Raw genomic sequence first — 17,284 nt, 5'->3', positions numbered from 1 at the left:
TAAGATACATATTGAAAATTAAATGAAAAAATCACGCACAGTATACGAGAATTGAACTCGCGACTCACGATGCTCAACCTGCAGAACGGAAGAGCCTCATAACAACGAGCCATCTCGGACTTCTTGTTTTAAATACCAAAATCTCTCTTATTACTAGCTGGCAGCTATACATCAAGTGTAGCCGCGTCAAAGCGACGCGTGGGTTGATCGTTCTTTATGAAAGGTACTTCTTTAGCATCATAATATGTTCCTAAAACCGTGTTTTGCGTTTTAAATAAAAACATCTATATAGAAATACATGCAGTTTAATCTGGCCGGCAGCCTAATGCATTAGAGTTGAAAACGATTTTTGAAGGTATTGTATTAAAAAGAAATCCTGTCGTCCTATTCACGTACGTAGCACTGCATTAAAGGCTTTGTGAACCACAGGTGGCGCTGGAATGATCGTCTTTTCCGAAAGGTGCATCTCTCGCATATGTTCCTAATACCGAATTTTACGTTTTGAGTCACCCTCGTGAATAATAATACACTCTATATAAGTATATCTACAGTATAATCTGACCGACTGTCCACTACACTCGGTTCGAAAACGATGTTTTGAATGTTTTGTATTTAAAAGAAATCTTATTTGTTCTATTCACGCACAACATTGTGAACTACATCTGGCACAGGGATGATTGTCCTGCCAACAAGGCGCTTCTTTCGCATATGTTCCTAATACCGAATTTTACGTTTTAAGTCACCCTCATGAATAATACACTCTATATAAGTATATCTACAGTATAATCTGACCGACTGTCCACTACACTCGGTTCGAAAACGATGTTTTGAATGTTTTGTATTTAAAAGAAATCTTATTTGTTCTATTCACGCACAACATTGTGAACTACATCTGGCACAGGGATGATTGTCCTGCTAACAAGGCGCATCTTTCGCATATGTTCCTAATACCGAATTTTTCGTTTTAAGTCACCCTCTTAAATAAAATCATCTATATAGAGGTATGTTTATTTGCAGAATAATTTGATCAATAGCACACTATACCGTTTAAAAACGTGCGAGTAATTCCTCTCTATACGGGCGGTGGTCCACTATTTATTTTACATAGTAAAATACACCAATATTAACATTTCATAGAAAAACATTTACATGATCCACATACACTCACTAAAAAAATTGCTCATTTAAAATTAAATTTAACTTTTAAATAGCGCTCTGTAGGGAATATAACACTTATTATTATTATTTATAATGGATATTTAATTACAAACTTAAAATTAATTGAATATTCAAAAAACAATATTTGAGTAATATTAAATATTATATGTTTAATAAAAAGTATAATTTTGAAGTAATCTAAATATTAAGTTGATAAGATCATTAAAAATTCAAATTTATTGAACATAAAATTATTAATATTTGTTTAAATACTTATTTAAATTAAATGTTTATTCAGCGTTATTATATTTGTATGGAATTTAATATTAAAAATCACTGTTAATATAATGTATATTAAAACGTAATGATTAAATATTTAGTATTCGATTAAATCTAAATGTCATCCAAGGTTTAACATTTGAAAATGCTATGTGGGATATAGTTTGAAAAAAATCTAATAGAATAATTTCATATACCTACAAAATTTGGTGAATCTTGACATAAAATCAAATATTATTTGTTATGCAAATGATACGGCAATTTTTGATTCAAGACTAATCTATTGACTCACTTTTTTCAAGCTCAAATATTATTAAAAATAATGTTATATCCTGGATAATAATTAACTAGAAATAAATTTAAATATATTTACTTTAATATATATTTTGAAAACATAGATCCGATGTATAAAACACTAGTTAAATCAACAAACTATTATAATATATCCAATAAAAAGGCTATCAGTTTACAATCAGTAAATCGTATAAAATATCTTGGTATCACAATATATAATAAACTAAAATGGACTCCTCATATAAATACATTAAACAATACAATTCGGCGAATTGAATTCACAGAATTCCATTTATATTTTTAATGATGTGAAAACTTTATTTCATATAGATATAAATATAAAAATATTTATATATATCACTCGTTCAATAAATTCTTAATTATAGGATAAAGATATGACTCTCATATTGAGATTATAAAATCATCTGTAATTAGCCTAATAAATGCTTAACAAGTAAACAAAAATATACAAATAATTGCTATGAGTACCATGAACTTAAAATATATATATCATTAAAGTCTTGTATTTTAGAAATATTTTAGTTGCCTTATATAAAAATATATATACTACAATAGAAACTGTTGATCACGAAAATTGTACTATATAATATAAAGAAAATATTAATATTAAAAATTAAATAATCAATAAAAATATTGGTGCAAAAAGTTCAATAAACTTATGTAAAACTATTAAAATCAATATATTTGATTTTCATAATTTAAAACAACTTAAAATGAATAAATTTAAATGATATTAAAATTATACAAACATAATACTAAAATAATAAACTACATTTAATGTAATTGTAAACTATATAAAAACCCTCCAACACAAGCATAGCTTATAGGAGGGTTGTAAATATTTTAATTACGTAATTACTTACTTCTGTATCTTTACTTAGGGGTTATAAATTATAAACTTACGTACACATCTCGCGGAGTTTACCTGATAATATACTGCTTGCATAATCATAAAAGAGTCCCACTGGTAGCGTCAAGCAGAATAACCATAACATTATTATTTGACTAACTCACTGACTGATAAACGTAGATCGTGAATAATGATAGATCAATGCTTGTAATTTACACGGTACATTCATACAATCGTTCCACACATTTAATGTGCAATACAGAAAGCATTTTACAAAATTAGCATTTTAAAGTGGTGCTTTCACGAGTTTTTTCAAAAATTAAAATAGTCAATGACAATGTTTAAGTTTTGAACACCGTTAAACCGAATATTAAATAACAAATCAAAATTCGAAATTCAAATCATATTATAGAATTGGCATTTTAACGGGCAACGAAGTACACGGGTTCAGCTTGTCTAATATAATAATAAATCGATCAGCTATATTTTCATTGATTGATAGTTATTATAACAATGAATAAAAATACATTCATTTCTCCTCCTTCCTTTCTACTTATCTAATTTTAAAGTTTTTATTGTTATACTTGAGATTTAGTGTTAATACATTTGTGTAATACATGGAAAATGAAATATCTAAATTAATTTTTCGTTAAATACAAATATTTATAAAAATTTTAAAAGTTGATTCTTATCAATAGAAAAAAAAGCGATAAATTATTTGATTATTTAAGCCTTATTGCTTTCATAAATTATTTATTTTAAGGTTTATAAATATCAAAATATTTTGATAAAAGATGAATAAGTAATTAAAATTTAATAAGAATTATGATATTAAATAAGAGGAAAAAATCGCAATTCAATATGTGACATTTAATTTTTTTTTACTTGCAGTATTTATAACTTAAATTTGAATGTTAATTTATTATTTAAAAATATTTTAAAATCTAAATATAAATAAGATTTTATCGATATTTAAAAATAATGAACCTAATTTACCGAGATCTATTTATTTTTTGATTTACCTAGATTTCATCAATGACAATATTTTCTAGTTAAGTTAATAATCTATTGTAAAATATTGTACAATGGGTACAATATTTGTTTTATATGAGTATCGATACAATCAACTATTTTTGCAGCTAGGCTCTAGAAATGATAAATATTTAGAAAATTCTTCATTAAAAAAACATTCAAATCTGCCTAAATTGCGTACGTCGAAATATTTTATACAATTTAACTGAATTCAGTGCATTAAATATAATAATAATTTAAAGAGTATAAAATATTAGATGTATAAAATGTTATTTATTAAATAGGTTTACAACTTTTTTTTTACTAATAAGTTATTTAATTAAATAATAATTACCTACTCATTAGTTATAGATAAATTCTATTACTATAATTTGTTTTCATATAAGAAAAATATCAAATTATTCAACTACTTGCATTTAAGCACTATAAAGACTAGATACAACATCTGTCCATCAGTAATTTGATCATAAGGATCGAGTTACAGTAAAGCAGTTTTGACAAGCGATGAAAACGCGCGTGTATTGCACGTCAAAAACACTTGACGAAAACGTATTCCATGTATATAGTATAGAGCGCCAAAGTAGTGCGACAAAAACGCAAAACCGTAGTATACAGCGGTGAGAAGCGGTAACGCCCGTCAAAATCCCTCTAGTGTTGTCTATAATAGTTATGATGTGTTAATTCAGAAAAATAAGACCCGTTTTGACTAGATTATTTTAGATACATTTAAAATTAAGTTTACAATCATCTTTTTAATGCGAGTTGCGATTTGGTTTTCATTTTCGAGTACAGTTACTTTTGTCGTATCTACATAGTAATAGTAATAAACATCATAATAATAATATAATAATATGCTGTCGTCGAGTTCGACAAGAGGGTGTCGTACACTGTATGGAAAATGGGTGTCATTATTGAATTTTTTTGTATTAAAACCTAAGAATGAATGATTCTCCGTGATTCTCCGTTTTGACTCCGCCAAAAAAATTTTATCGACACTTCAAAAAAAAATTCTTAGGAAAATTTAAAATTTCATTTGTCTATAAATAGCTCAAAAAAAGTCAAAATATTTTGAATCAAATCACGTAAAGAAAATGACAATCTAAATAACTGGTAAATGTTTAAGTATTTACGACTTATACTATTTGAATAACAACAAATATTAAAAATCGTTTGAAGCTAAACCGTTATTTAACGCGGTTTTGTAAAAATTTAAATTTCAAACACTCATAAAAATTTTTTGTCTGAATCCGGTAGAGTTTTTTTTACAGATATTTGAAGAAAAATTTATGGAGAACCTTGTACCAAATTTTCAAAACTTAGTTATAAAAGAAAAAAATTTTACGATTTTCCAACCACAAAATTACTTGCAAATTTTCGCAATTTTGACATATTTCGTATAAATTCGAACTTTAAGCATTTATAAAAAAAATTGTGACTAACGATTTCGGATTTTTTTTTATCACATTAAGAACAACTTATAAGAAACCTTGTATTAAATTTTCAAGATTTTCTGGTCAGCCAAAAAATTTTTATCGTTATTTAAAAAAAAATACTTAGAAAAATTGAAAATTTCAATTGTCTATAAATAGTTCAAAAATGTCAAAATTTTTTCAAAATTTAACTGTGTATGGAAAACGCTAATATAAACATTTGGTGAAAATTTCAAGTATTTACATCGATTAGTTTTTGAGTTATAGCAAAATAAAAAATTCGATTTTGACTAAAACTAGTTTTGCGTAAAATATCCCGTTTTTCCCGATTCAATTAAAAAATATTGAAAATGTTTAACTTTTGACCCCCCAAAGTACCAACTAGATTCAATTTCCTTTTCAAAGAGGGGCTGAAGTCAAAAATCGAAGCATTTTTACTACTCCAAATGTTGTCGACAGACACAAAAAAAAAAAACAAAAAAAAAACACACATCATTGTAGTAATCAAGTATTTTTAAATTTTAGAAAATCAATAATCTTTGCAATTATATAAACATAAATTATTATAATTTATAAAAATAGTACGTATTATAACGATATCAATATACGAATGATAAATGCCGCTATCTGTAAATTCATGTACAAAGGCGGCATATTAACATCCATAAAAAGGGCTCGACAGTCAATACGACACTCAGTCGCTCACTTAATACTTTCTCAATAAATATTCTATTTTTCTGTTGATTTTTATATAAAATGTAATAAATGTAATTTTCTGTAACTCTATCTTTCGATTTGTTTGTTATAATATTTCAATATATCTACCTCTTGCTCTTCTGATTATTTAATATCTACTACACCAAGTCGGACAAGATACAGCTGATGACCATAAGTTGTTCGAAAGGTAAGTGAAAATATATACATAATAAATATCTTCTATACATTACCACCTCTTAGAAAGGAAAGACTCTAGTACCCATCTCCCATTTTTTTTTTTTTTTATTTATTATGGCTTCGACATCGAAGGTCTTTAGCCTGCATTAAATTAATATACAAGAATGAACATTATAATTATTACAAGTATTTACATGAGTTTACAATTTGTGACTTATGTTTATATTATGGAAGAATACGATTTTATGGATCTCATAAAATGATGAGTTGAAGATACGTAACTGAAGAAACAAATATTTAAATACAATCCTATACTTTAACTTTGTATCATATTTTTAACTCGTTACGCCTTTTTGGAAAACATTTTGAGCGCAATTTACGGATTCCGATTCCCGTATACCTATTATAAATAGTAATTATTATGTGAAATTATTTGGAAGATAAAACCCATTCCATTGTTCCAATTATTATTGGTTACCAGTAGAACAATAATATATGTACATGATATTAAAGTATTATGCGTTATGGTTTTTTTTTTATAATCAATCAATACAATCATGTGATTTGAGTGATTGACGTATGAAAAATAAAATAAAATTAAAATACCAAACACTCGTTTTATTATCAAGTTGGCTGCGTACTGACGTCAATTTAATTGCTTTTTAAAACCCTTTCATGCATAACTTTTTATCTATCCCCGAAAAAAATGAGGTTATAGTAAAAGACGTCAGTATCACGAAAAAAATAGTTAAAAAAATATTTGAGTCAAACTTTCCCTTAAAGTTGATCAAAGTTTAATTTGTGCCAAATATGGCACTATATGCACCAAAAGTTTGTTTGTACCTAACTATCGCTATCAGATTCTACAGGCAATTGTGACAATGTGGTAGGTTTAGCATTGTCAGAATGTTCTGAATCAGAATTTCCTTCTGGGATGCTTCTGATGTACCTTAGTTGGTGGTAAAACGTAGAAGGTTTTATTTTTAGAGCTAAAAAAAAATTCAGTTACTATGTTTTGAATGCATAGTGTGTCAAATATGGCACATACTAAGTTTTTGTTATATTTCAAAAAGTATTATGCTTAAAAACTAGTAGTTACTTTTAAAATAAAGCTGACAAACTGTCGAACACAATGGTATTTTTTTTTTAATTCGGTAGTATCAATTTTTTGTTAAGATAACATAAAATAAGTGGTAACGACTCTTGGTGACAAACGTATTTGGAGCGAATTAAATTTCATCTACGTTTCACAATTTTACCGCTAGATGGATGTACCTTACACCAAAATTGTTTGTTTTTTTTGTGCCGAATCTGGCCGTATATGCAGTAACCGTCATACCTATATTTTCACAGCAACAAATTACGAAAAACTAATTTATGCCACATATGGCACACTATGCATGAAGGGGTTTTAACGCGTTTGACGCCATTTGGCGTCCAACATAATATTATATTTAAAGTAAGTTAATGGCTTATAATTTACTACGCATTGCTGAATGTTATTTTATTATAATTTTACATAGCACTACGACTACAGTATAATATATCTTTTATTAAAAATATTATTATGAATTATGATAATATATATAATAAATTAATACCAAAAACCTACATTTCATGAGTTCTTATCAATGACACCAGAGCTCAGCTACTTCGATTGGAATAAACAATGAGCGTGTTATCATTTTCCTCCTTGTTAACCGCTTAACCCGCAGTCCACCACGTTTTATTGAACGTAATATTATGGGCATGACTTTGTGTTTAGCTGATATCCAAGCCCGGCACGCTCTGTTCAAATATATTTCATTATTTTTATTCGCCTTTAACGTATTTCTTCTGGCACTGTTTATTGGTTTACATTATTTTTACATTAAAAATCGATCACGGATCAGTCGAAATTAGATAGCTACAACATTAGTCAGGTACGGAAAAAACGTGCTCATATCAAGCTACATTTTTGTAAACCGATAGTAAGTATATCAGCAGTGTACAATTTCAAAAACGTCTACTACTACTCACAGATTTCTATAAAGAACTAGATAGCGAATTCTTGCTTTCAATTGAAGCCAGGTTTTTCGGTTGGCATTATATGGTAAATATTAATTATGTTGTATTGTATTTTATGATGCCTAAACCTGTTGTTTAAAAAAAATTAAGAATATTTTATAGAAATCATTTTTCATTTATTTCTATATTTTACCATTAAAAACGATGTTATTCCAATGCATATTGTATAGGAAATGTAATGTTTTGCCAACCGAAAAAATAGCGGAAACTGATACGCGAGCTTCAATGTTAATAATACAAATAATATATGAGTTCCTTATCTAGTTAGTATAGAAGTCTGTGCTACAACTACATTCATCACTCATCAGCGATGTGTGAGTGAGAGTTACTGAGACCAGTTAGTGTTTATATGAGTTTATGATATTCAAAGTTTCAGAAGTCGCAGTCACCTTTCGTTCGGCGCCCCTAATACTCGTGCTTGTTTTCATCACTATTTTATTTGTCCGTCAACGACATATTTTGTGAATCCAAACACAAACCCGCTAGCACCGAATACAGGGTAAGATGTTCTCTTTTTATTTGTCTTTAAAATCATAAAAGTTTTCAATAATGTTCTCTAATCGTTTAGTCTGCTTTTCGAGCGACAACAGTCACAATCGATTTTTAATAATTTTTGGTCATCGTATTTTTTTATGCATGTTTCATTTTTCGCAGTGTTTGTCACTTACATTAACTTTTTTATGATTGATTAGTTATGTTTTTATACTACCAATTATCTATTTTTAATCTAAACTTATATAATATTGTCATTTCATAAACTAATAAATAATATTAAGTTTAAATATTATAAGCATCATTAAAATATTAAGCTACGGATATCTTATAATAAGTAATAATAAGATATCAATTTATGTAGTTATGTGCTTATTTATATTTTTAAAATTTAAAATTTATTGTATTATGAATGTATACAGATGATTGAATTTTTAAATAGTTAATACGTGTCAATATTTTATAGAATTATTATAACTTAAGTTAAATCTAATTTATAAAATATTTATATTTTTGTGTATTTTTCTTATAGTTCTATAGCCCAATTAAGTTAGATATTGAGTATGAAAAGGATGTTTTTATTTATTAAATGCAAATTAATTGATATGTGTTTTTCTTTGCAGATGGATATTGATATGGATTTTGAAAGTCGTTTGAGAACCTTTAATGAAAATTGGAGTTTAACTTTTATAACACCTTTTGAAATGGCCCAAGCTGGTTTTTTTTATTTAGGCGTTAGAGATCTAGTGAAATGTAATGATTGCCAATTAAGACTTTCTACATGGCAAAGTGGTGATAAACCATTATGTAAACATTTTAGTCTCGCTACTAAAAAATGTAGATTTGTTCGACAGTCTGTAAGTAAATATCAAATAAATTTAATATTTTTTAATTACCTTTTATTTTTCTTTATAGATGAAGACAATTAAAGGTCGTATGCATACATTTCAAGACTGGCCTGTTAGCTTTTTGAAACCTCGTGATATGGCCAAAGCTGGTTTTTTTTACACAGGTGTTGGAGATAATGTAGTGTGTTTTAAGTGCTTGAAAGACTTTGATAGATGGGACAAAAAAGATACTCCAATGGGTGAACATATGTTTCATATGCCAACATGTCCATTTGTTCTTTCATACAAAAGTAAATATCACATATATTTATTATTTTTATAATTGTATTGAATTAATGTAATAGATTTTGAAGTAAATATTATATGTTTTTAATAACATCACTATAACTGAAAAATCATCATAAAAAAGAGAACTCGTGTATTAGTTAAATAATTATTTGCAATTAATTCCAACAAATTTCAATATCATAATTCATAATAAATCGTATACCTATAAGCATCAGAACCAACTTTAAATTTTAATTATTAATTGATTTTTTTTTTTTGAAAAACATTTAGACACAAATACATATATGTGAAAAACATATGTTATTTATGTATCTACAATAAATATTATCAAATTTTTGTTACAGACTTTTTTTGAATTTTAATAATAATTATTATAAAGTAAAATTTGAAGGATATTCTATTTTTATTACAGTTTAAATAGACTTGGGTCTGATAAAAAAAATGATAATTTCTAACTTTTGCAGATTGCTTGAAATAATTGTAAAATTTAATCATTTTTAGGACATTTTAACAATCCTTCTGGTCCCTATGGCTTAACCAGTTTAGAAGTAAAAACAATTGAAGATAAGTTACATGATGAGGGTATTGTGTTATTCATAAATCCTTTATTTTATGAAACAATGGTTGCTTTTCAAGCCCGCCTTAATTCATTTAATAGATGTGTGATATCATTGCAATTAGACATTAATGCTGTATGCAAAGCTGGATTTTTTTATTCAGGTAAAATGATAATAATATTGATAATATTTCATCGTTCATTTTAATATTTTATTATGTTTTTAGGCAATGGTTATACTGATAGTTTGACTTGTTTCTATTGTGGTGTTACTACCATTCAATGTAATGAAGACTTTGAACCATGGGAAGTACATGCCGAAAAGTCAAAAACATGTAATTATTTGATTTTAAAGAAAGGCAAAAGCTTTTGCGACTGGGTGAATGCCGTGGAAATAGATGAAATAAAATCCGATCAACTGGTAATTTAATAATTCTACTACATTTGAAACAATATTTGAAATTTGACTTGTATTTTATTTCTAGAAATTATTCAAGTTGATTGCTGCAACGAAAAATACACTCACTCTCAAATCAAAAATGAGTATACAATCAACAAAAAAGTACGTTTCATTGAATAAATACAACCATTTAATAAGAAATGCGTCTTTTAATTTATAATAATTATTTTTTTGTTATTTGTTTAATAATTCTAACAAATAGAATTTGGAAATTTTAAATGATTTTATTTTGTTAATAATATATAACTATATTACGCTGTGTTGCGGTTTGACGGGATAAAGAGTTAGGCGTTTTAAATCTGTAGTTTAGTTGGAACTGCATAGATTGTTGAACATAAATAGTATAGGGGATTTAAAATTGGAATTGGTATTATTGGTTTATCTAACTGTATAATTTGAATTTAGGTTTAGAACATTATTTGTTGGGTGATTGTTTTACAAAATTAAATGTAAATCAAAAAGTAAGTTGCATTTTACGCTTTTATTTTCGTCGTGAAGTTGTTTGTCTCCATTCAAGCAAACTTTTACATTGTACTCTTCACACAACTCTCTACGAATTTGTACTGGTTTACAATTTTTTAACCATAAAAATTGGGTCATTGTGCAAATTTAACAACATAACTGCAGTAGTAGCCATGATAGTCAACTATTAACACCAAATTTTATTAAAAATATCTACTTACCAATGCAGATATAAGGTTATAATATAAGGTTGGGTATAAGGCCCAATGCAACTTACTTTTTGATTGCCCCTAGTAAGATTATTAATTATACCAGATCCCACGACTTACGCATCAAAATGTTTTATATATTTATGTACATATATATATTATTATTATTATTTTATTATTTTTTTTTTATAGGCATTTTATGGGGATAAACATTACCAAATTATTATTTGAAAAAATTGATGAGCATCATTTTCAAAAGCTAGCACCTAATTTATTGCCAGATGATATGTTATGTAAAATTTGCTATAGGGAAGAAGTCGAAATAGCTATTGTCCCTTGTGGTCATGCCATTACCTGCATTGAATGTGCTTTAACGTGTAATTATTGCTCTATGTGTAGAATGGCATGCACAAGATTAATGAGAATACATTTATGTATGAACAATGAAAATAATGAAAATCTCAAACTAGAACCGTGCAGTTCAAAAATTTCTTCAGACAATGAACTGAACCCAAAGCTTTGCAAAGTTTGTCGTAAAGAAGAAATGTCAACAGTATTATTACCTTGTAGGCATGTCTATACCTGTATCAAATGTGCAGAAGAAACGAGTGAGTGCCTTTTTTGTAGAGAAGATGTCTATTCTTTTATTAAAATATACTTATAAGCTTTTTTTTTTGTAACTTATGTCTTCCAATAAAATGACACATTTTTAATTATAAACAATGCATAAAATAATAACAATAACTCTTAAAGAGATTCATAATGTAAAATAAATATTTATTTTTACTTATTTTTTTTTTCTTTATTTTTTTTACTTTTGTCTTCATTATTGTATGTCTGACTAGAACTACCTTATTGTTTTTAGGTAAATGTTATTATTAATGCATTAATGAATCATTTTATATAACTATTTATTTTTAATTTCTTTAGTTTTGGTTTAACTTGTGTATTATTAGTTTTTTTTTTATTATAAAAAAATAAAAACCAAAGGCTTTTTAAGGTGGTTGAAGTCAATTAGATGAATGGTCCAAGTATATTTTCTAAAATATACCTAATAAAAACATTTTTGAAGTATAAATTTATTACTTTTGTGTGATAGAACACTATTTTCTAATTTTAAACATTTTTACTATGACTTAATACTTAACCTAACCTAACTTGAACCACTTTAATTATTTGTAGATATGTGTTTATGTTTTTTACATTTATTTGAATTCAATTATTTTACATACATTTTTTTTTTTTTTTTTAATATTTTTAATTAACTTATGTATTATTTAAGTGTGTATTATTTATTATAAAACTTGTAATAGATAGATATATCATTACTACTTATATTATATTTTATATTCGTAAAAAACATTCAATTTAAATTAAATTAGGATCTATTGACTATTTATATATTAAAATAATATCAAATAAGAATTAGTGTCAAATACTGAGCTCTTTTGAAACTAATCAAATCACATAAATAAATGATTTAAAAATTAAGACTACATATTGTAATCATATCTGTATTAGATAATTAAAAAAATTAAAGTACTAGAAAATGCATTAACAGATAATTATGGTTTGTTGCATCAATATCTTACTTACACACTCAAAGTGAACAGTTTTTAAGTACTAAATAATTGAATCATATAGTTGTTTACTAACCTTAATATAGATAGGTTATGATTAAAAGTAAAAAAATTACCAACTATTAAAATTTTTTAAAACCATTATAATGTTAAAGTAAAAAACCTAATTAAATCAATTGATCTATATGAAAGAACAAGCTTGCATTCAACAAAACTTATAAACTAACAATTATTATAAAAACTTTTCTAGATTCCAGTGCAGTATATAAAATAAATGTTTCCTGTCATAGACAATTGAAAAACTTTAAATGCAATCGAATGAGAAATACTTGTCTAGTTAATTTAGATTCAATAAGCTAAAAAAAAATCTGATTTAGATGTTTTTGTGCAATTGTTTTCTGAGTACCACAAAAATAATAAAATAATTTTATATTGAATTGTTTGGTATTTACATAAATATTGTATTTTAAACGTTTTATATTTATATACATGACATGAATTTTTAACATTGCTTAAATAGTATTTTTGATTTTTATTAAGATATGAAAATAATTTTTTTAACCAACTAAAGGTAAATTTTAAATTATTAATATTCTTGCTATTCTGCTTGTGGAATTTGGGGAGTATGGAGATAGAAGTCTTCAATAGGTTTTATAAATTTCTCATTGGAGGCAAATTATGAAAAATAATGTAAGGGCCAAAAGTGGTTGGCCCTTCTAATAGACATTTCGTGGCTATGTACCCGCTTATTATTCAGTTTATAACTAGAACTATGTATATATAGTCAAATTTTTAATTTACTTAAAAATATCATAGTTTATTTATTTTTATTTTCTCTTGCAAAATAAACAGGTGATATATTTACAGTAACATAGTATACATTGAATAGCAGCATCCCCTTTAAGCCAAGTGTGTACTAGAGAAGCAATTCTTATCAATTATTACAATAAATTGTGCATACATTTTTTTTTCAAAAGTTGATATTAGAAGTAGAAAAACAGTACATCATACAGTATTTGAAGTTAGTAAGTACCTAGATGTAAAAAAAAATATTTAGTAGAGTAATATATATATAGTACCTACCTGAATTGGTTAAATTACAATGAATAATAATAACTATTAGAAATGTATAGGGCATTTACTTACATAGGCGCACATTGGATATGAATTTAGGGGGTGCTGGAATAATTAATGGTATACAGATCCGTGGGGGATTTTGCCATACACCCCCTTAATACTATAATAAACTCCATTGCAATTATTTAAAATTTTTATAATTAATATTAGAAAATAAAAATAAAAAGTATTTAAATAATAAATTATGATGATATGTAGTCACTAATGTTAAACAAGATTTAATTTTCTGTTTAAATACTTGGTAATTTTACTAATTCACTAAATTATATTAATTAATCAATTTTAATCCTACCAATCATAATATTATTTATTAAATCTAAATAAAGTTAGTCTCACAACAAATAAACTTAAATATGGTACGTAGTTTATATGTTGAATACATTTCAGCTAAATTAACTAATGTCCTAATGCGAATCTTATTCACAAACTTAATAAACCTCATTGAACCGGAGTCTAAAATCATTATGATAATTAAATATTTATTTATTAACATTAGATATTTATATTATTAATATTTAATACAATATTTAGAACAAGTAATGGAAAGAGTACATTGAAGTGATGAAGCATGTATTTAGTTACTGAACTCGTGACCAGTACCGCAATAACCGGGTGTGTTACGTGTGTTAAACACACGGGCCCAGGGCTCCAATCTATAATGGAGGCCCAATGATTAAAATGATTTAAAATGTTTTTTTTTTTTTATATTGTTGTAACTCAAAAACGAATTATTGTAAATACTTGAAATTGTCACTAAAGGTTTGTGTTAGCGTTATCTATATACGGTTTAATTTTCAAAATATTATGGCTTTTTTTTAGATATTTATAGATTTATAGACAACTGGAATTTTTTTTTGAAACGTCAATAAAACAACTTTGGATTCTCAAAAAAACTTAAAAATTTAATACAAAACTTCTTATGTCGTTCTTACTGTAGTTAAAAAAAAAAAACCAAAAATCGTTGGTCACATTTTTTTTTTTATTAACGTTTTAAGTTAAAATTTTTACGGTATATGTCAAAATCGCAAAAATGTGCAAATAATTTTGTAATTAAAAATTAACAAAATTGTTTGTATTCATATCTAAGGTTAAAAAATTCAACACGAAGTTTTCCATAAATTTTCCTTTAAATAACTATAGAAAAAACTCAAAGCTTCATTATAGGAAAATTTTTTATTATTTATTTCTTTATTTAAATTTAAAATGAATAAAATAGACTACAAATTATTACATTTATTTATTTTCAAATACCTCTATATGTTCTAATTATGTTAACCTTATTTTGTATGAGTAAAAACTCAAATTCCAAATTATGTTTACAAATTTGAAATAATTAATTTTACAATTCGTTAATTTTTCATGAGGGGGGTGAGCAATAATTTTATTTACAGACGGGCCCAAATTAGTGTAGTTGCGGCACTACTCGTTACTCGCCTTTGCAATGACCATTAACAAAGCACAAGTATAAACGCTACAAGTATGTGGACTGAATTCAGAAAATCCATGCTTCTCACATGGACAGCTGTATGTGGCACGCTCACAAGCCGGAAATTCTTCAGATTTATTTGTGTACGCACTATAAGGAAGAACAAAAAAAAAAACAATTTTTTTTATAAGCGCTTTGTAGTTCAAATTTTTACAAAATATGTCAAAATCACGAAAATTTTCAAGTAATTTTATAATGATTGAAAAATCATAAAATTGTTTGTGTTTATATCTTCAATTAAAAAATTCAACACTGAGTTTTCCATAAGTTGTCCTTCAAGTAGCTGTAGAGAAAACTTAAAGCATCATTAAAGGAAAAATTTTAAGTGCGTTTGAATTTTAAATTTTTACGAAATTGCGTAACGATAACGATTAATTATTTTATTTATTGCGATTTTAAATATTTGTTACTATTCAAAAAGTCTAAATTGTAGATACTTAAAAATTTCACTAGTTATTTAGATTGGCATTTTCTTTGCATAATTTAATTTTCAAAATATTTCGTATCAGTGGTGGATTTAAGGAAAAAAGCCCAGGCGAAATACGATGTAATGGGCCCAATAATTTTAAACTATTGTGAAAATACTAACGAAATTTGTATATTTTTTTTATCGAAAAATTTTTTTTAAGAATATACCGACATTATAAACAATAACCCAATATATTTAATATTTGACCATTAACTTATTTTAAAACTTAGATTATAAGCTAATTAAAACATATTTAAATTTAAAAAAGTACATATTAGCAAGACTAATATTGTATAATATATAATATATGTACCTAAATCAATAAGTATAATTACTTCATATTAAATATTAAATATTTAGTATACAATTTAAACTATTTAAAAAATAACAAGCTTAAAGGAGTTTTTACACAATTTGTCACAAGAGGCATTGATAAGTGCTGTTGTTGCTGTGGTGGTGGTTGTTGTTTGAAAGTTTCAACTTTTCCATATTATAATGGTTAAAAATGTACAATGACTATTGCTACCATTAAAATAAAAAAAATTGAGCAAGTGGGTTCCGTTCTGCTGTACATTAGGGGGTGGGGTTGACCTCGAACTAGGGTAGGTTAAATTTGAATGCAATGATAGGTATCATTGTATACGAAAAACGATTCTGAACGAAGATGATTTGTCAGCCTAGGATATAATTTCCAGTGGTTGGTGAAAAAGATGGTTTATGTTTTAATGGCCTGAATACACCAACATTTAAGTTCTTTTATAATTATTGTAAGCTAAACTTATGAAAAATCTTGTATTAAATTTTCAACTCTTAGCTGCCTATACAAACATTTTTATGAATTATACCTACAAAATAATTTGCAAATATTCATAATTTTGACGAATTTTTGTCAATATTTGAACTTCAAATGCTAATAAAAAAAAATTGTGCCTATGTATTCTTATAATTTTTCAATCACTATAATAATAACTTATGAGGAACTTTGCATTAAATTTTTAAGTATTTTGATAAGGCCAAAAAAATTTTATCGACACTTTAAAAAAAATTTTTCAAAAAAATCGAAAATGTCAGTGGTCTATAAATAATTCAAAAAAAGTCAAAATTTTTTGAAAATTTAACTATATACAGATACCACTGATATTAACATTTGGTGAAAATTTCAAGTATTTTCAGTAATTAATTTTTGAATTACAATCATAAAAAAAAATCGATTTGGTCGAAAACTGGTTTTGCGTAAAAATTGCCTTTTTTCGTCATTTTTTTTTTTGTTTT

General features: G+C 26.0%; 1 protein-coding gene across 1 annotated transcript; it reads left to right on the top strand.

Moving 5' to 3' along the window:
* Window positions 1-7,591: 7,591 nt before the first annotated feature.
* LOC114131776 (putative inhibitor of apoptosis) lies at window positions 7,592-12,560 on the top strand. The gene is made up of 8 exons (XM_050206181.1): window positions 7,592-7,928; window positions 8,396-8,524; window positions 9,141-9,374; window positions 9,433-9,655; window positions 10,155-10,373; window positions 10,437-10,630; window positions 10,695-10,771; window positions 11,533-12,560. Exons 3-8 carry the CDS (start codon window positions 9,141-9,143, stop codon window positions 12,002-12,004), a joined length of 1,419 nt encoding a protein of 472 aa, XP_050062138.1. The 5' UTR covers window positions 7,592-7,928; window positions 8,396-8,524; the 3' UTR covers window positions 12,005-12,560.
* Window positions 12,561-17,284: the final 4,724 nt, after the last annotated feature.

This window comes from Aphis gossypii, chromosome X, assembly GCF_020184175.1.
Source record: "Aphis gossypii isolate Hap1 chromosome X, ASM2018417v2, whole genome shotgun sequence".
Lineage (NCBI taxonomy): Eukaryota > Metazoa > Arthropoda > Insecta > Hemiptera > Aphididae > Aphis > Aphis gossypii.
Note: the sequence above shows the minus strand (reverse complement) of the source record. Positions and strands in the feature narration are given on the sequence as shown.

Coding starts and splice junctions, on each gene's coding strand:
- LOC114131776 (XM_050206181.1), top strand. CDS start 9,141: ATGGATATTGATATGGATTTTGAAAGTCGTTTGAGAACCTTTAATGAA. Junction 9,375..9,432: donor GTAGATTTGTTCGACAGTCT/GTAAGTAAATAT, acceptor TTTTCTTTATAG/ATGAAGACAATTAAAGGTCG. Junction 10,631..10,694: donor AAATAAAATCCGATCAACTG/GTAATTTAATAA, acceptor TTTTATTTCTAG/AAATTATTCAAGTTGATTGC.